This window comes from Rutilus rutilus (genome assembly GCF_951802725.1).
Source record: "Rutilus rutilus genome assembly, chromosome: 24".
In the NCBI taxonomy this organism is placed as follows: Eukaryota; Metazoa; Chordata; class Actinopteri; order Cypriniformes; family Leuciscidae; genus Rutilus; species Rutilus rutilus.
In genome coordinates this window covers 26,873,227-26,894,491 of record NC_140228.1, presented here as the reverse complement: position 1 = coordinate 26,894,491, position 21,265 = coordinate 26,873,227, and the positions used below count along the sequence as shown (strand labels likewise).

Sequence of the window (21,265 nt, the reverse complement as noted above, 5' to 3'; positions counted from 1 at the left end):
ATAATAAATTGTGATCGGCAGTTATTAGAAAAGAGTTTTCTACCACCTCAGTTTGCTATGGGAGAATACTACAGAGTGGTGCAGGTCTGACATCAGTTTGTAGGCCAAAACGCTGAAGCGAGTTTCATTTGAGCACTTCCGGTTCCATCGTCCTGAAGTCAGTGGGTTTTCTGAACGGGGCTTTGGTGAAATGGCTGAAATATATGGGGTTAGAATTGTTGCATTATTCCCAAAAAAATAGATTGAGATTCACAAACAAATGTAAAGAGATTCACAAAAAATGATCCAATTCACAAATAAATAGATTAAGATCCACTAATAAATGTAACGAGTTTCACAAAAATGTATAAAACTCACAAATAAATAATGAATTTGCAAAAAAATTATATATATTTACAAATGTGTGTTATGTAACAAACACAACAAACCACATTTGTGAACCGCTTTCTGTGCATTTATTAAATCCCCTCACACATCTGTGGATTTTGAAACACTTCTAGCGTCGAGGAGCAGACAAATCCACAAATAAGTGGACTCCACCCACTGTTTACTCAAGCCAATCAGACAAAAGCGGTTCACAAATAAGTGGACTCCACCCACTGTTTACTCAAGCCAATCAGACAAAAGCGGTTCACAAATAAATGCCAGGCAGAGTTGTGTTTGTGACATAAAGCACATTTGTAAATGTATGTTTTTATTTGCAAATCTCACTTTATTTTTTTGTGAGTTTTATAATTTGTTGTGAAACTCTTTACATTTATTTGTGGATCTTAATCTATTTATTTGTGAATTTGATAATTTTTTGTGAATCTCAATCTATTTATTTGGAATAATGCAACAATTCTAACCCCATAGAAATACAGACTGTGGTGAACACAAGCTCAAGACACTTTCACCTTTTACTCCACGACATTAAATACATCAATATTACCCCACTCATGATTTTTTTTAAGCTGTTACGTGTCGAGGAGATTAAACATCATCACGCTGAACAGGTAAACTCGGTCCGCTTTTACAGAATCGTTGTGCTTATAATTGTGCTATTCTAACTCAAACGTTCTGGGAAAATGTTTTTAGATAAAACTGAGAGTTGTCGGAAGCTTAGTGATGGTGACGTTGAATTCGTGGGACCGTGGTGTAGTTCGTTTATAGCCTTTAGCTTTTTACTTCAGGCAGCTGCATTTAGGCTTCAAAATTCATAAAGGTTGTGTGATAATGATCTTGTAAAGTATCATAAACTTTTGTTGATCACAGAGCTTGATTTTAGCGATAATCCAAAAGCCTATGGGAAAGTCCTACTGGGTTTTTCTCAAGGGAACCAGCGTGATGCTAAATGCCGGTTGGCCTTACAAAGTGACGTCACCCATGCACCACTCTATACCAGAAGATTAAATATAAGGCAAATATATAGACCTTATTCACATCAGCGCCATCTTTGAATTTTAATGGGAATGAGAGCGAGGCTGTGAGGGATAGACGTACAATTAAACATTTTCAGGTGTTAACCTTTAGTTAGCAAACTAACAGCATAGCTTATTAGCTTAGCGTAGCGTTAACTGGTTGAGAAAAGCTTTTTTGATTAGCTAGAATAAGATATTTAACGTGTTATGTTGGGATATGTCATTGAGGATGGCTATAGGATATTTTTTTGATGCACGAACATTACCCTTACGAAAAGTAACCATAGTTTTACTACAAACAAACATGCTTATTATAGTTAAACCACGGTAACCTCAAATTAACCATGGTTTTACTATTATAGTTTATCCATGGGATTTGTGGTTATACAAATGGTAATCAATCCACCCAAAACATGGTTTCTACACTTTCACTATCATAAGACCATGGTTAATATCCATAAGGGTAATTTAATCGTATTGCATGATTTTTTTTTTCCAGATCAGTTTTTTATCTGTCAACTCAACAGTCGCCTGTCTAAATGCTCAGAATCATGGAGGGATTCTATCTCGACAGACAGTAATGCTATCTATCAGAATGCGCTACCAACACTATACTCAGGTTACGGTTGGGGCTAGTATGTCGATAATCAGATCTGTGACAACATGAACAATGAAACCTGTAGAATTGCCTGTGGAGCGGGGTTTGGGCTTTACTGGTTTGGGGCTAAAAAAATCCGTTAACCCTTCAGAAGCTAAGAAAGGCAAGGTAGAAAACGCTTCCATACCTCACCCGTACCTTGGTATCGACAAATTAAAGGGGTGATGAACTGAGAAATCAAATTTTCCTTGAGCTTTTGACATATAAGAGGTCGTCATCATCATACTATAAGAATATCCTGTAAGTTTCAGAACTGAAAACTTCCTTGTTAGTCCAATAAAAGCTTTTATTGACACCAGGCACAGCGAACAACAGGTTTTTCAAAGTGGGGATCTATGAGGTCAAAGGGTATCAAACCCCGCCTCCGCAGAAGAAGATCAACGCCTACTTCAACACTGCCTGTTTAAGATTCGCGCATTACATGAAACTCATTATAATATGCAAAACTGTCATCCAATGATAGCAGTGGGCGTTTACTTCCAAGTCTAAAATGCGGGACGCCCATAAAAACCAAGCGTTTCAGGAGCTAGGCTCAAAACCAGGGTAGAAAATAGCCTATTACTTATTCATTTGGATGTTTTTGAATGTAAAAACCAAGCGATTGTCATAAGTTGACCTCAATATAAAAAAAAATACAGTTCATGACCCCTTTAAAATTTTGTGAGAGTTTGACAGAACAAGGTTTACCACCTAGTCGCGATTCTTGTCATCTCCCTGTGGAGATTTTTTGGCAGTGGGATGTTGGTGACTTTAGGGGTGAGAAAGGGCTTCTGTGGCAACTGGATGGCAGGCGAAGTTGGTTTTGGTGACAAGAGGACGATTACGCCCAGGTTAGGCTTCTGCATTCATACAGTCAGAGTGAAGTTTTCCTGCTCGGGAGGTTTTCTGACCCAGGTCCCTAATCCTACTTCCTGTAGACCCTTCAACCACTGCAGCTTCACAGTCTGGTAGGTGCCGGCCGCCTGCTTCGCTTCACAGTACAGAGGCATCCCACTCGCCCCACGGACCACCAGCTACAGAGAGAGGAAACCAAAGAAACAATGATAGGAAAGAGGGATTCGACAGACAGAAGAGATGGTGAGAGTGCAAAACAAAACGAATGAGCCGGCACAAACGTGGCATTTGAGCAGCTGTGTAATCTCTCCATTTAAATTTCACAAGCAATTGAACATTCTCCGTGCTTTTGTGCGTTTCTTTGTCGCACACTCACACACACACATAAAAAAAAGAGCAAAGAGGGGCGCGGTGAACGGAGAAAAGAAAAGTTTCTTTGGAGATTAGTGTGTGTGCTCTTGCGTCCCTGACTGCGAGCGCTGAGCGTTTGCCATGGGAGGCCGCTCAAGTGCTTTTCAAGATGATTACCATTTCCACAGTCATTAGATTTTAACTGCCAGCATTTGGTACAGCAGCCGGCATCTCTCCCATACATTTACATGATGAGGGCCTAATTCTGCCCTACGCTTTTTTTCCCCGTCTCATAACAAATGGGAGCTGTCTGTTCTGGTTAATAAAAACAGAATTATTCATCCTCAACTAGTTCTTTGGTTACACTTTATTCTGATGGTCCCCTTTAGATATTCTGTTGACCATAAGTAACGTTGGACCTACATGTCAACTAACTCTCATGAGAGTATTGGTTGAGTATTAGTAGACCTTTAGGGGTAGGGTTAGGGTTAGTAGAATAAGTTGACACGTACTTGCAGAGTTACTTATAGTCAGTATGTCTGTTGGGGATCATCAACATAAAGTGTTATCAGTTCTTTATAATGACCTGAGAAAACACCACCGGATCTAGGCTGGGAACTGAAAGGTTATAGGTTTCATTGTCCTATGGATCGAGACCCCTAACCTCAAACTGCTTGCACTCTAATAAGTTAATCCTAAAGGTGTGTGTTTGCAGTGATCAGCAAGGGCGCCACTGGGATTTCTGGTGTCCCTGGACATTTAATTGCCTTCGGGAAACATTCCCGACCAGAGAATTGTCCTAAACCCCCCCCCCCCCCGTGTCACGACATACCTGCCGACTGGACATGATTTCTGGTGACCATTGGAAATGCGACAAATTTGTTATGAGCTTTAAAGGGATGGTTCGGTGTAAAATCAACCCAGGGTCCTTTGCACCATGACCTCGAGCCAAACACCCCCACCAGAAGCCTTTTTTCCCTTGGTCGAACATTATTAAAGTTAGAGTTTATTTAGAGATATCAGCCGAATGGCTTAGTGTAGGCGCTAATGGATCCAAGGCTGTATCTCGTAAATTACCCCACTAATAATGCCCAGAATGGCACCAAACTTCTACATTAGTACAAATAGGTTCTGTGCTCATTAAACGAGGCATTGGAAAGTTTGTAAGTACATCAGGAGTTTATTTAAATAACACTTGCCTGATGGCTAATGCCACCGCTAACCCGGGCGTCGACGTCACTTCCGTGATTTGGGAAAAGCCCGTAAAAGTCCTGGCAGAAAGCGATGCATTTTTTATTATTTTTTCTGAAGTGTTGACAACTTAGTGTTAACTTGTTGTATAACACAAAATATTAGTGCAATCCTGGAGCTGGGCGTCGTTACACTACATCCTTATGCATCGCTTTCTGCCAGGACTTTTACGGGCTTTTCTCAACTCACAGAAGTGACGTCGACGTCCGGGTTAGCGGTAGCATTAGCCAACAGGCAAGTGTTATTTAAACAAACTCCTGATGTACTTTCAAACTTTCCAATGCCTCGTTTAATGAGTACAGAACCTATTTGTAGTACTGTAGAAGTTTGGTACCATTCTGGGCATTATTAGTGGGGTAATTTACGAGATACAGCCTTGGATCCATTAGCGCCTGCACTAAGCCATTCGGCTGATATCTCTAAATAAGCTCTAACTTTAATAATGTTCGACCAAGGGAAAAAAGGCGTTTGGCTCGAGGTCAAGGACCCTAAGTTGATTTTATTCCGAACCATCCCTTTAAGAGCAGCGATATGATGCAACTACTAATGGAAGTAAAGAAACCAACAGAACAGCGACTTCAGATTTATCGTTGTGAGTGTGAAAAGCCACTTCTCCACCGTCAAGCCAAACCATTATCATTGCTTAACCGGTCCATTCCGTGCCGATCCGGCCCAGCAGGCCTGGATGTGTTTCATTTTCCCCCATGGGGCTGATAACGGAGCTCTTTGGAATTTAATACAAATGCATACAAATTCATTGCTTTTGTGACACAAGAGCGTACTGACGATATGAGATGTAAATAGCGACCGCGTTATGGAGGATGTTATGGCGTTATGGTTGGCTAACCGTGCTGAGAATGCGTGTAGTGAAGTCACCACTCAGGACTGCTCACTGTCTGTTGCTTGGCTGCCAGCGCACTATTTGAGCGAAGTAAACAACCGTTAGCCAACCGTGCGGAGAGTTCCAGGCCGAGAACGGTTTGTAATCCTGCCGTGCCGAACCAAGGTCAAATGGAAATATAACCGTTCTTAAAAACGGCTATAAAAGTCACCATGAAATCAAAATTGGCAGTTTTTTTATACAATATTGCAGTTTATTATAAATGATTTATCTGTGCACATCATTATTTTTTAAGTAAACATTAACTTCCCCTTCCCCTCCCAATGACATCTCTTCTCTGATGAGTGTGTATCAGCGCGAGGGCAGGATAATTATCCCTCCCCTACAGCAACCTGTCACTCACATGAGATCACAGCAATTAACAAACGACAACGATGTAATCAATTCCCGGTGGATCAAATCAAGTCCCGCTCCAAGGTTGAGCCGGTTCACTCAGATATACGTCACAACAGGGAAGAAAAGACTATTGCAACTCCTGTTTCAGTCCAAATTTAAGGCTATGTTCGTAATGAAATACTAGTGCACTGCATACTGTGCAGTATGTACTGTACACTGCATACTTTTTAAGACGCCGTGCAGTATGGAGAATGATTAACGCTGATAAACGCTGATAAACGCTGAACGTTTTGACTAGAGTATGGTACGTTGTGGTAACATAATTTAGCTAGTGGCGTTTAATTAGGAAATCAGGTTATTTCTTCAGTTAAAGGGATAGTTCACCCAAAAATGAAAATAAGCCCATGATTTACTCACCCTCAAGTCATCCTAGGTGACATTCTCCTTTCAGTTATATACAAAAATATCCTGGCTCTTGCAAGCTTTATAATGGCAGTGAATGGCTGTTTCTGTTTTGAAGTCCATAAAAGTGCATCTACGCTGGAACGCCAGCCTCTCGTGAACGCGCGTACGACAGTTGGCGGAAGTTACAGATTATAGTTTGTAAAGTTTTAAATATGGATATTTTACACAAACGCATTGCTTCGCTTCAGAAGGCCTTTATTAACCCGTCAGAGCCGTGTGGAGCACTTTTATGATGGACGGATGCACTTTTATGGACTTCAAAAAAGAAACAGCCATTCACTGCCATTATAAAGCTTGGAAGAGCCAGGACATTTTTTTTATATAAACTCCGATTGTATTCGTCTGAAAGAAGAATGTCATACACACCTAGGATGACTTGAGAGTGAGTAAATCATGGGCTAATTTTCAGTTTTGGGTGAACTATCCCTTTAAGCAAATGCTTGCTATAGTGCCCCTAGTGGCAACACTTAGAATGCAATGCCTACGTGTGTCATGAATTTTGAATCTAGTTAGTGTGTGTGCATTCATGCATTCGTTTAACAATTTAAGATGCTGACATCATGTCTGTTGTGTTGTCTTTTTATTCAAAGGCAAGCTCACCTTGCGATAGAGTCTGATCCAGCGTGCAAAAAGCGCATGCTTGCAGAGTCTGGACGGAGCTCCGGAGTCCCTCCTCTTCCCAGTAAACGCGTTGAGAACCTCCAGCTGGGTGTCGCCTGCCGTCCAGTTGACACTGTAACACACGGACTTCCCCTGCTGCCTGCAGTCACTGTTGCTCAGGCCTGCGCATGCAAGGAAAGAGAGCGAGACTCAGAGAAAGCAGGAGCACTCGAGGGAGGTTCTATTTAGCATGTGATTGCTGAAGTGTTTCATTAGCAGGCGAGCATGTCTGTGTGTGTCGTCTGTGCTATCTTTGAGGTAAACACTGGTTCCAGGCACAAAGGATCTCTCGGGCTCCTCAATCATTGCCGCATCACTACACCAATTAGCATGGCATTCTTTCTTCCTTAAAGTGGAGAGTATGATAGCATGCCCACGAGCCGTGCTGCCGACTTCTGAAACGCTTTACGTGAAACACAATGGCGTAACATGTTTTAATGCGGTAGCATGTTTGCTAAACTGTGGAGAGTACTGATAAAGGAGAGCATTTTGACAGCTGTGCTAAGTCATTTACTGTGAATATTGAAAAATTTGGTGTTTATGTTTAGCAAAACATGCTAGCAGTGGACTCAGTCCTGAAGTGATAGTTCACCCTAAAATTTAACTTTTACTGATCCACTCTCATTTCAAACCTGTGTGACTTACCTTCTGCTGAGAAGTATTGCCGAAATGTACTATTTTTTGATAATGGGGCCTGTGACTGCCGAGCTCTGAATGGACCATATGACTTGTGCGCTATATTCAAAGTCGTATGAAGCCATGTGATGACATTGTGTGAGGAAAAGGACACATTTTATGCATCATTTGCTGGAGCTCCTATCCTGAAAAAGAGCAGTTGTGGGCATTATGTCTCTTTTTGTTTTCCACAGTAGAAAGTAAGTCATATAGCATTTTAATTTTAAGATGAACTATTCCTTCAATCCTCCTGCAAATCTCAGAATCTCTATCCAGGGCTTCAAACAGGTGGACTAAATGGTCTGCTATTATAATGTGCATATCCTTTAATGCCGTAACGCAGCGTCCTTCTTGGAACCTCGCTCAACTCTTTCACGGTGTCATTTCACACTCTTCAATCCGTTTATCCCTATATGTCTATAATAGAGCACTTAATTTGTATTTTACCTCGAGCAGGCTTCATCATTTACTGTCAGTCACAATGTTGTCGTCTATCCATCATGCCGAGCATTTTACACAAGATGCTGCTAAATGTGATCGCTCTGTATTTGACATAAAGCTACTCTTAAGTGCCACTTTGTATCTTCTAAAAGTGATGTGCTAAAGTGTATGACCCGTATTTGAAGGACGTCCTCGCTAAAGTCCTGCAATCTCATTTTAGGGTAGGGGTTTGAGTGAATCATGTAAGAGTTTCACAGTATGAAGGTTACCATTTAGACACGGCACCTTCACCACTACAACATGAATTTGAGTTTCCAGTCTGGTCCATTTGCTGGTCTAGTCTGGTATAATGCTGGTCAAGCAGGTGAACCAGCCAAGCAGAAGCCTTGCTGCTTAAACTAGTTATGTAACTTGGTTAAGCTAGTGTGCTTTGTTTAATGCTTTGCTAGCTCTTCTTCATCCCGGTAGTTTTGGACTTTATACTGACACCTACTGGCCTGGATGCATTAAGTTTGTTTACCAACTGCATTAGTTTATCTTTTATTCCTTTTCTTTTTTAAACGGATATTCATGGATTCAGTCTGAATGGATTTTCAATTGTGTGACACTGCTGGTCATGTGATCGCAACATGGTGTCCATGAGGTTACAACCTCCTCCATGTCGAATAAAACTTTTTTCTTGGAAGACTAGTTTTCATCTTATGTATGTGTAGATTATTTTAATATTTCTTAACCTTTTAGCGCCTTCATTTTCTGCACATTTATTATACAGTACATTGTTTGTAAACATACTGTTGTTTGGAGCTTCAATCTAACATTTGCATAATAAAATGCAACCTACGTTAAGTAAAACACATTTTAATGACCTCCTCTGTGCATAAGTATGACTAAATAATGAGTCAATAATAAACAAATAATGAGTCACAGGAAAAGTTTGAAGGAAATAATTTTCCCTCAAGCTGTCTACATTTACTGACACTAATGATTTTGTCTATCCTTCATGCAGAGTATTTTACACTAGAATGCTGCTAAAACACTAACTGTGATATTGTATTTGAGATAGGCCTACAGCTATACCTAATCTACTATATATATATGCTAAAGCATCTGAGCGTTTAGTGCCGGTTTGACCATTGAGGACAGTCTCACTTTTGCTTCCTCTATGATAAGAGATCTCGGACGCTTCTTGGGAACTCTGCACCCTTTTTGATGGCGATGCCTAAAATAACCCGTCCATTTTCCCCAACAAGAGAGCCCAGACAAAGGAAGAGAAGCTCATCAATGGTGGTGAAAAGGGCCGTGCCGGAGACGTGCGGCCCACTGGGCGTGAGAGGAAGAGTGAATGGATCTCTCTCCTCTTCAATGGAAGTGATAAGGTGTTTGATGAGATTGACTTGGAGGATGGGTAGATCCAATAGAGCAGTCCGTCTGCCATACTGAGGCTCAAGAGAGCAGTTTAACAAAGTGATGGAGCGAGACAGAATGTCCTCCGTGCGCTTAAGGTCACATCTGCTAGAGCATTGGCAAGGTCTGAGGTTAAACAGTGCATTCAACCTATACATTTTATTGATATATGTGTTCCCTTAGAATTAAACCCATAACCTTGGGCTTGCTAGTGTAAAGCCCAAAGTATACTTTGCTCGTCCTCGTTTCGTGACAGTCCGTGTGACAGACTTTTCGCCATCAGGAGGGTCTAGTACTGACGTGCAGCCCAATTTTTGTGTCCGCTCAGGCAGTGCACGTTCAACAGTGCATCGCAAGGTGAATTGAGACAGAGGAGTCCACTAGGTGGAGATGCATGTAACCGGTCCTACTCGACCCGCTCCGAGCGGGATTCAAACCGGGGTCTCTGGTGTGGGAGGCAGGTGTGCTATCAAGGATGCTTAAAGAGGCTATATGCGATTTTCTGAAATTTAAACTCGCGACTGACACCTGTGGCCAAAAAACGGAACTGCTCTTCCTTTCTGCTCGCTCTCGTACGTGCACACTTCACAAGTCATCCGCTGCAAAGAAGTCAACATTATGTTTACAGAGGTAAGAACAGTCAAATACATATATTGTTTGAGAAACTAAGTTTGTTTGCTGACTAGCGGTGGTGGCAGAGTGATCTGAAACGTTTAACATGAACGCGCTTGACGTCACATCCGCAGACAGCGCGCGAAAAATCAGACCTGACAGAAAATAGGAAAAATAGGATACAGGCTTATAGGTGCACCCACTGTGAGCTGACAAGGTGTCAGTATGCTCATCAGGAGATGTTTGAGTCATAAATGGTCAAATAAAAAGGCTATTGTTACGTTTATTTTGGGGAAAAAGTTGCATATAGCCCCTTTAAGACCACAGCCTCTAGCGTCAGTTGCTAGCGCGCCTCTTGAGGCCAGGGGAGTGAGGTTTACATGCACAGCTCTTACTGGCCTACGTTACACCCGACCCCTTAAACCTCACTCCCATCCGGGTCACGGCACCAAATGTAACCGATCCTACTCGACCTGTTCCGAGCGGGATTCAAACCGGGGTCTCTGGTGTGGGAGGCAGGCGTGCTATCAAGGATGCTTAAGACCACAGCCTCTAGCGTCAGTCGCTAGCGCGCCTCTTGAGGCCAGGGGAGTGAGGTTTACATGCACAGCTCTTACTGGCCTACGTTACACCCGACCCCTTAAACCTCACTCCCATTCGGGTCACGGCACCAAATGTAACCGATCCTACTCGACCTGCTCCGAGCGGGATTCAAACCGGGTCTCCGGCGCGGGAGGGGGGGTGCTAACAAGAACGCTAAAGACCGCAGCCTCTAGTCTAGCGTGTCTCTTGAGGCCAGGGGAGTGAGGTTTACATTCACAGTTCTTACTGGCCTACGTTACACATGCGTAGTCGTGATGTATAGTGCAGTAGTTAGAAGAGTGCGGAAAAGAGCAATACAAAACACGCTGAAACGTTAAATTGATAGTATCAGAAAGTACCCACATTTATACAATTCGTGTTTTAAAGACTATAAAAATGTGTTCAGGTTGGCAAATTTGTGGAGGGAAGTTAGCAAGAGTACGTTCTAAATTTTGAATGCAATGATGGATCCGCTACTACTTCTATCCTTCCGAACGAATGTCCTGTAAATGACACGACTCAGTGCTGCCCTCTGACATTTTGTAGAGAATAAAAAGCAATTGCACCACTTTGAGCGGGATTCGAAACGGAGCCAACCGGCATGTACAGCTCTTACTTCTTAGCCTCCATTACTCTCATCCCCTCTTTAGCATCCTATGAATCCCACCTCCCATGACAGTTGATGCTTGTTTGAATCCTGATCGGAGCGATGCAAGACCAGTTACACTACATTTCAGCAGGGACCTTCATATTTTATAACGCTAACTGACCAAACAAACATGGCCGTTAAACATACTACTGCTCAGAATCTATTTAACATTTAGTGAATAGAGAAAAGAAAGTACCGCTGAGTAAAGGCTGGTTTCGGCGGTAGCAGTTGGGCAGAGGGCCAAGTCTCTCCACCCGGTGGTTCATCATCCTCGAGAAGTGACCCGTGTGTCTCAGGCTGCCCACCGTCAGGCTGTACAGATACACCGGCTCCACAAAATGACTGAGCAGCGCCCCCTGCAGGCCGAGCACGTTCCACCTGTAGAGAGTGCAAAGGGGTTAGGAAAAGTGTAGTCTCGTCCCAGACTTTTGACTATGTGCATATTACGGCCACGTAAATAGCAGACACACAGCTTGTATGATACACAGCTTACACAGAAGTCACTTTTAAACAATCAATGCAGCGAATCAAAAACTTGAACCGTTCTGAAATCTGCGCAGTGCTTTCGCCCTCACAAAAATTTCCCAATCGTGTGTATTCCTATCGAAATGATTTCTCTTGCGAATATTCGGCAAACAACAGTAAATGTGACCAGACCTTTAGACAGGAAGACTCCTGATCAGCAGGTGTAAACCACATTTAGCTAAATCTGACATTTGTGATTTCCAGCAATGGATTCTTCATAAGTGTCAAGTATTCACGAAAATTACGTTAAGAGAGCCAGTCAGATTGGAGCTTGTGATTTCAGCCAGTTTGAGCCAATTTTGTGGGCGGGATGGATGGATGTCAGATAAATGACAAAATGGCTATTTTTCAAAGTTATATTTGATCACAGGCTTAATTCAGGCAGAATCTCACCAGACTGAATAAACATTTTGTTTTTAACCTCAGACTGTAAGCTAATGAATTTATGAAAAGCGCAATCATTTACAAATATTAAGCTGATTTTTACATCACTGTTCTTTTGCTTAATTAATGTCTCTTTATCATGCCAGTAATGATTGCAGGCACCTCTCTCTCTCTCTCTCTCTCTCTCTCTCTGCTCGTCCCTGTTCATGACTAATAAGCCATTATAGTTTTTGCTTTCCCAAGCAGTCAATTAACACGGGTCGCTCTTTAAGAGCTGCCGCCCAGCGTCTCAAATCCGTTTACCTGAGTAACAATCTGCTTGTGAAATCTCCTGCGTACCCAGACAAAATTATTTTCTATTCTCTCTCTTTCTGTCTGAGATTCTTGCAAAACAGAAATGACTGGGCTTGCAATATTAATTTACCCAGGAGGCAACGCTGTGAATTAGAAACATCTTTTAATTCTCATTGAAGAAAAGCCATCTGGCTGCTGCAGAAACGCAAACGGGAGACCCTCCTCCTAACCTCCCTCATCCCTCCATCATCTCCCTCCTCTCGCCCTCCCTCTCTCCAGTGCTGTAAAACGACGGACCATTAAAATAATGTGTTCATCTACATAAAACTCAAATGGAATATGACGGATCATATTCACAGGCATGCCATTTATGCCTTCAATTAAAGCACTCATCAACTTAATTAAACATTCACTCCACTCAATCAGCCTGGCATACCTTAATAAGCTGCCTCCAGACCATAATAACACCTACCACAACTCTGCAAAAGTAGGAAGCTCACTGTATCGAGTCCAGGGGGAAAAAATGACCAGGGGAACAATGCCACCTAAAGTTATACAAACACAATTATGATAAAAAATAATAATATGACAAATACCTTATCATCATTTTATTTTATATTTTATTATTTGATATATTTCATAATGTTCCATTTGGCCTATCAATTAATTTTATTTTATATTCTTAATATATCTAATATATTTATTTTATTGTTTTATTATTATTATTACTACTATTATTAATAATAATTTATAAAAATAATGATTTTTTTTTTATATATATATTTCTGTTATTTTAATTTAACGTCTTATGCTTTATAAATATTTACTGGAAACATTTAAGAAAATGTTTTTTTTTTTGAAGTGGGGCCTATCAATCTGATTCATAATTTTAATAATAATATTACTTTTATTTTATTTCATGTTTTATTTTATTATTTTATATATTTCATAATGTTCCTATAGGCCTGTCAATCTGATAATTTTGATTAATTTTATTTTATATATATTTTTTATTATTTTTTTATTATTGTTGTTATTATTATTATTATTACATTTATTTTATAAAATATACAATACAATAAAGTACATTTTATTTTATTGTTATATCATATTAAAATATTATATTACTTATTCTTAATATCTTATGCTATATAAATATGTACTGGAAACAAAATACATATTTAGATTTTTTATTTTTTTTATTGCAGTGGGGCCGAATCTGACACTTTTCTGTTTTATTAATTTTATTTTATATTCTCAATATATCTAATATTTAATTTGTATTAATTGCATTTTTTAAGTTTTAATTCATTATATAATAAAATACATTTTACTTTATTTTATTGTTATTATTTTACATCACAATAGTATATATTTCTTATTCTAAATAATCGTATGACATATAAATATTTACTGGAAAATATTATTTTTTTTGCAGTGAGGTCCCATTATTACAGAGCAGCTTTCCTGTGGCGGATAATGATGTGAGGTCAGGGGAAATGATGAAGGGATGAAGAAAATGACTGCGAGTAAGGATGAAAAACAGTTGGTTGAGGGCAGTGGAGATGAATGGAGTTGGTCTATAAGGGACTATAAGGACTTTAAAGCTGTTTTCCAGCCTGCTCTTGATGGTGACCTTGATCAACGGCTCCTCTGAGTTGTGGGCTCAACAAAAGAGCGGGATAACTCAACGGGACATAGAATGGAAAAGGAGTGGCACTCAGAAAAAAAGATCTGGATGCTCTATTCTGTCTTATTCTGTGTGTGTTTTTTAAAAGTAATTACTTTAACCCTGTACGATGACCTAGCCAGATAGAGTCAGACCCTTGTGGTCCTGGCCGATGCAATCTGATTGGTCAAATGAATGGCCCAGGGGAGAGAGCTTCACCTCGGTGTGACTCAGTCGATGTGTCCAGACTAACATACACGCATTACATGTAGGGCTTTAGTGATTTACTGACAGGAATCAGGTATTCATTTGAGTATTGCTTCTGTTGTAATCATGTTTACAGCTCACACTTTAGGGTTTCAAACATTTCAATGAGGGAAGAGCAGATGAAGAAGAGCTTGCTAGGAAAAAAAGTGTATTTTCCCCGTTACTGAAATTAGCCTCTGCTAAGCCCCGCCCCTTAGATACTGTTGCTATGCTCTGAGAGGCATTTATACTTGGATGAATCTCATAAAAAAAAATATATATATATTATGATAAAAAATAAATAAAATAAACATGCAGGTCACGTCACCTCAAAATCAAAGAAAAAAAAAATATATTTTATTTTTTTTACAATATTGTGATTTTATGAAATTGGCATAAATTCTTATTATTGTTAAAAAAAATTCTTATCATGAAAACCCATGCATTATGTACATTTTAAACGGTTGATTGTGCATGGTAGTTTTTGTTGTACCACCTTTAATTCATGCTTTTTTAAATCATTGTATTACAGCATTTTCTTGTTTATTGTGATACAGTATTACAGTAATGGGAATCTAATGAGAATTAGCATTGAGAAAATTAGGAATTACAACAAAAAAAAGTTGTAAAATGATAAAGTGGGTGGACAATGTGCTTAGTGACATGCATAATACAATTTCTTATTTGAATAATTTTAGTTAAACGTACGGGTTGAGAATATTACCTCAGTATTAACCTAAAATCATGATATCAACAGATCATAGACTTGACTTCTGCTTACAAGAAGTGTGTGTAACAGACAGGACAAGTAAACAGAAATGTTCACACTTCTCTTGTCAAAGTGCACATAAACAAACAGAAGCAAGTGATGGTGGTAATTAAATCAAACATATGGCAGTCAGCTCAGACACAGGTGTGTGTGTGTGTGTATGTGTGTGTGCGGTGAGTAGGGATGGGTATCGTTACGGTTTTAACGGTATTACTACTCTTACCGATACTCCTTATCGATCCGGTACTTTAACGGTATTCTTATCGGTTCTTTTTGTTATATAAAAAAAAAAAAGAAAGAAAGAATTTAGAACATAATTAATATTGCTTTATATTTTGAAATGTAAAATAAATATCTAAAGCAAAAGAAAAAGCAATGCTTTAACAAAACAAATAAAACATGCATGTTATGCAGAAGGGTGCAGGCTTTTGTGTTTTATATACAGAAGACATACAGTAGGACACCAAAAACAAAGTACAAACACATGGTCAAACAAAAAAAAGTATACAATAAAACAAATATACAAATTATATACCCAGTGCTTTCATTTCAGTAATGACATTACTGTTCAGGAGTAATATGGGCTAAAAAGACATCTAATAAACGTTGAATTTTAACAAATCAACTACTATATCAACTATATATATATATATTTAGCCTATATTAAAAATACAAAAAAACAGTAATATTGTAAAATATTATTACAATTTAATATAACTGTTTTTTTTTTTAATATATTTGAAAATGTAATTTATTCCTGTGATCAAAGCTGAATTTTCAGCATCGTTACTGCATTCTGCAGTGTCTCATGATTGATGATCAATACTTTTATTCAGCAAGGATGCATTAAATTGATCAAAAGTGACAGTAAAGACATTTATAATGTTACAGAAGATTCTATTTCAAATAATTGAAAGAGAACTTTCTATTCATTAAAGAATCCTGAAAAAAAGGTCCATAACTGTTTTCAACATTGATAATAATAATTAATGTTTTTTGAGTATCAAATCAGCATATCAGAATGATTTCTGAAGGATCATGTGACACTGAATACTGGAGTAATGATGCTGAAAATTCAGCTTTGATCACAGGAATAAATGTGAGCATAAGAAACTTCTTTTAAAAACATTAACAATCTTACTGATTGTTATATATAAAACTTTTGTATATATATATATATATATAAATATATATAGATAGATAGATATATAGGGTACACATTAGGGTCCAGATTAACACTGTGACGTATCCCAAACAGAAGCTAATTATTGAAGGATTATTAAAGCACAGCTCGTCATAAGACAATAATGGTGATCACGCCAGTCCCAGAGCACGGGTTTGAATAACTCCCTTCCTCAAGGCAAATATCACACCAACCTTTCCCTCGGCCATTATAATGCCGTGTAAAAGTCGCCCAGCTTAAACGAGACTAACTCGCCCTCATAAAAACTAATCCTCTCATAAAAATAAACCTTAAATCAATACACTACCAGCACTTGAGCTTCACAATCACGCTTCAGAGATGGTCGGCCTGCTTTGTTGAATCGCTCTAAAATGGCACAATATCACCTTGGACACTGAGGCTAAATGTATACTGCAGGACTTAATGTTAAATCCAATATTTTGGCAAATATAATTTTTTTTTCAAAATATATCTTTTTTTTTGTGTGTCAAATGACGATTTCTGACTTGAGCTAGCCTATACATCACATAATAATGGCAGAAAAGGATCATTCAATATGAGTTTTTAGATGTACACTACAATTAAATTTGTATATAGTAATTAATACTTTTACTCATTAGGGATGCATTCAATTGATCACAAGTGACATTTAAAATGATTTGTAGAATGTTAAAATCATAAAAAAAGTATTACGGTTTCTACAAAAATATTAAAGGTAGGGTAGGTAATCTTTTTTCTAAAAAAAAACATTCCAAATTTGTTTAAACTGTCTTTATATACCAATACATAATTAAAATGTAAGTACTCTGAAAAAGAAAATATAAAAATCGAGTGACTGTAGACCTTTTAATCTGCAATAAACACAGCTCATTATTTCCATTCACTCCCACCCCCTCCCTTCTGAGCTCCTTCCAAAGCCACGCCCCCAAAACACATGAACGCGCGACGCCAAACGCTCAGGCTCAGCTGGAAGACACATTTAGACGAGTGGAGAGGAAGGAGGGCAGTACATACAGTGACATCATGTCAGAATCACATGTAATAAAATACCTAACTTTATCACTATGAATATAAACAAATAAGATTTCTTTTAGTACTCACTATCAAGCTAGCATATCGATAATGGTAAAGTTTCATTCGGTAACGAGCTATATTTATAAGGCAAAACTAAAAACAGGTTGCATTGATACACGTTTTTCCATTACCATCAGTTACACTGTGATGAAGGTGAATTTCGTGTAAGATTCATAACATATACGGTGTTTTGCATGTAAGAGTTTCCATGATGAAAACATTGTTGACTCTAATGAAGACTAACGTACACTCCGAGTCCGGAGACAAGTACCGCATCGTCGGTTCGTGGACAGGTCCGGGGTTGAGGGCGAAGCAGAGGAGGTCGTTCAAGAGTGCGGGCAGGGTCCGAGGAAGTAGTTTTTGCCCTTTTTTGCCTTCGCTGACTGCATATGCAGGTGCTTTGAGCTGAATATTTCCGGGAACGGTGACATGTGATGAGTGCACGCAGGGCAGCGCGCGCAGTGGGGCTCGGGCACGAGACATGAAGGCATCTGATTGGTTCTTTACATTCGCACCGAATGGCAGTGATTGGTCAGAGTTTTTACTGTCCTGCAGCTGCTACAGAGGTCTGATTTTTTTCATTCCTTTTTCTAAACACAGCTCAGGTAAAGGACTGGATGTTACAATCCCGGAATCCACGTATCCCAAGATGGTTATACTATAAGCTGAAAATAGGAGAGACATTGAGACAAGTGGCGAGGATCACTGGCTTCACTGGGGTCATCAGGTGGGCACCCTCCTTCACGAGTGTTTCGATGATTAACCCACAACACCTCCAGAGGGCTCATCGGCAACACCTAGCGTCCCAGGTGTGCCCCCCTCAGCTTGTGATCCCCCCTTGCTCACCTACTATTACTGTCTACAGGCCCAGATACTATCCTTTCTCTTCAACCACAGCCAACGGCTGGCCTCCTCTGCTGCATTGGAGAGAGATTTCACAATCTGCTGCAGAGCCTGACCTCGCATTCCTAGGTCCTTCAAAAACCGAACTGAGGAGCGGCCGACAAACCCTCTACAGCCGACCTCTACTGGGTAGATTCTGACTTTCCACCCACGCTGCTCAGCATCAGCTGCCAGCTCTGAGTACTTTAGTCTCTTTCGTTCATACGCCTCTTCCACTGAGTCTTCCCACGGCACTGTCAGTTCCACTATGAAGGCAGTGCGAAGGGTGGAGGACCAAAAGACGATGTCAGGTCTAAGGTTTGTTACTGCAATCTCAGTGGGGAAGTGCAACCGCTGGTTCAGATCCGCTAATAACTTCCAGTCTCGTGCTTTGTGCAGCAGGCCCAGATATGAGCTGGATCTCTGCGATTTACTTGGTGTTATACCTGCACGAACGAAGGCCATTGATGGATACTGCTTGGCTGGCAAAGGCGGGAGGGTATTTGTGGCTGTTCGCTTGGCCTCAAGGCTGGCCGCCAAGCACCTTAGCACCTGGTTATGCCGCCATGTATAACGGCCTTGTGCCAAGCTTGTTTTACAGCCAACCAAGATGTGTTTTAGGTTTGCTGAAGAGGGACACAGGGAGCAGGTGGCATCTTCCCCATACCACTGCTGGAGGTTAGTTGGTGATGGTAAAACATCATACACTGCTCGAATGAAGAAGCTGACTCGGTATGCCTCCATCCCCCACAGCTCCTTCCAGGAGAGTTTCCTCTTTTCTACCTCCTTCCACTGTGTCCATTGGCCTTGTTTCACATGTGAAACTGCCTTTGTAAGCCTCATCACCTGCTCCTGTTTGCGTATCTGTTCCACGACTAAACCTCGCCGTTGTAAAGGAGTAGCTTTGTGCCAGAATGGTACATTTTCCCCAACTCCTAGACCTCGTCTCCCCAACTGTACACGCCCGACAATTTCTTGATGCCTGAGAGCAGATTTTGCTTGCTCTGACGCCACAGCTGAGGACCACTTTCTTCCAGTCGATCGGGTAGGGGCGGTTCTGGCAACTACAGTGTCTCGAGACTCTGTCAGAGTCATCTCAAGCCTCACCTTGGCACACTTGAACTCCTCGGTAAGGCAGGACACAGGTAGCTCTAATACACCTTTTCCATACAGTGCTGTGTTGGTAATGCACCTGGGAAGACCAAGCCACTTCTTGGCATAAGAGCTAATCAGCCGTTCCAGCTTTTCGACCTTGGAAAGAGGAATGTCGTAGACAGTCAGTGGCCACATTAGGCGTGGGAGGAGGCCAAACTGCAGGCACCAGAGTTTTAAACTGCCAGGCAGTAAGGTGCTGTCGATGCTCTTCAAACCATTATTGGTAACCTCTTTAAGTTGGACAACCTGCACTGTGTCCTTCAATGATGCGTCATACCATCGTCCGAGGCTCTTAACAGGTTTCTCTGCCACTGTTGGTATTGGCTCTTCATCAATAAAGAAACGATGCTCTGCCAACTTTCCTTTCACAATAGATACACTCCTGGACTTACAAGGCTTTATTTTCATTCGAGCCCACTTGATGGTGTCCTGAAGCTTGCCTAAGAGTCGCCGGGTACAAGCTTTGGTGGTCGTAAGAGTGGTTAGGTCATCCATGTATGCCCTAATTGGAGGGAGCCTGAGTCCGGCTGCTGAGCGCTCCCCCCCAACCACCCAACGTGACGCACGAATGATAACCTCCATAGCCATTGTGAAAGTCAGAGGAGAGATGGTACATCCAGCCATTATCCCTACTTCCAAGTGCTGCCATGCAGTAGTATACTGCTCTGTTGTTAGGCATAGCTGTATGTCCTGAAAGTAGGCCTGGACTAGATTGAGGATCGGTTTTGGCACACCAAAGTAGCAAAATGCCATCCAGAGAAGATTGTGTGGGACAGATCCAAAGGCATTTGCAAGATCTAAAAAAACAACATGCAGGTCTCTGGACTCCCTCTTGGCAGCTTGGATTTGGTGCCAGATCATGGATGTATGCTCCAAACACCCTGAGAAGCCAGGAATACCTGCTTTTTGCACCGTTGTATCAATGTACCCGTTTTTCTCAAGGTAAAGGGCTAATCTACGTGCCAGAATGCTGAAAAAGATCTTACCCTCAACATTCAAGAGGCAGATATGACGAAATTGGTCGACAGCAGTAGAGTTCTTTTCTTTGGGGATGAGGACCCCTCCTGCCCTTCTCCATACCGTTGGTATCTCCTGCTTCTGCCACACCACTTTCATCAGTTTCCACAAGAACTTTAGCACACCTGGTGCATTCTTATAAATCTTGTAGGGAACACCATTTGGCCCCGGGGAAGATGCTGTTCTTGCACCCCGGACTGTTGTAACTACCTCATTCCACTTTGGTGGGCAGGTTTCAAATAAAGAGTGTGGAGGATGTATAGGTGGCATGTCAGAGGGGAGGACAATTGGATCATTACGATGGGGGTCTGAATGGACTCCCCTCAAATATGCCTCGAGGTCTTCTTTTGACGTTACCAGCTTGCCGCTCTTTTCCTTTACGAAGAGACCTTTCGTAAACCGGAAGGGGTCACTAAAGAACTTGGCTCTTGATTGTTCTTTTTTCCGACGCCTCTTTCTCAGATATTCTGCTCTTCGCAAAGTTGCAAGTCTGCTTTTGATCTCAGCTTGGAGCACATTTATTCCATCCTTCTCCTCTTCAGAAGCTTTCCTCCACTGTTTCTTCAGTAACCGTCTTTCTTTAACCAGCTGATCTATCTCCTGTTGTCTCCTGGATTTGATCTTGGTAGTGCATGGATTTCTAGTGCTGCTCACAGTTCCAAATCTTTCAGCTCCGTAGTTGTAAATTAACTCTCCCATTTTTTCCATTTTCTTCACAGCTGGTCCCTTAAGTTGTTCCAACAGACAGCAAAGATCCTCATCGACATTTTGCCAATCTTTTTGCTCATGGGATTTAGGCCATTTCACAAGTGGTCTTCGTCCCTGGATCTTCTTTTCAGTAGCGAGCT

General features: G+C 40.7%; 1 protein-coding gene and 1 long non-coding RNA gene across 3 annotated transcripts in view; one reads left to right on the top strand and one right to left on the bottom strand.

Annotated features, from left to right (window-relative positions):
* Positions 1 to 1,896: 1,896 nt before the first annotated feature.
* The window catches only part of adarb2 (adenosine deaminase RNA specific B2 (inactive)), a gene marked incomplete at its 3' end in the record, with an annotated part of 189,761 nt that continues 170,392 nt past the window's right edge, over positions 1,897 to 21,265 (bottom strand). Inside the window, exons 8-10 of one of the 2 annotated variants that reach the window (XM_084398883.1) lie at positions 11,416 to 11,597; positions 6,797 to 6,978; positions 1,897 to 3,071 (exon numbers count right to left, since the gene is read on the bottom strand). In XM_084398883.1, coding sequence (XP_084255009.1) covers positions 2,904 to 3,071; positions 6,797 to 6,978; positions 11,416 to 11,597 — 532 coding nt within the window. The remainder of the gene's footprint in view (positions 3,072 to 6,796; positions 6,979 to 11,415; positions 11,598 to 21,265) is intronic. The other variant, XM_084398882.1, reaches the window with a different exon arrangement.
* LOC311284056 lies at positions 2,777 to 8,657 on the top strand. Its single transcript, XR_014626151.1, has 3 exons — positions 2,777 to 3,135; positions 6,787 to 8,378; positions 8,441 to 8,657. It is a non-coding gene; the product is annotated as an uncharacterized lncRNA (long non-coding RNA).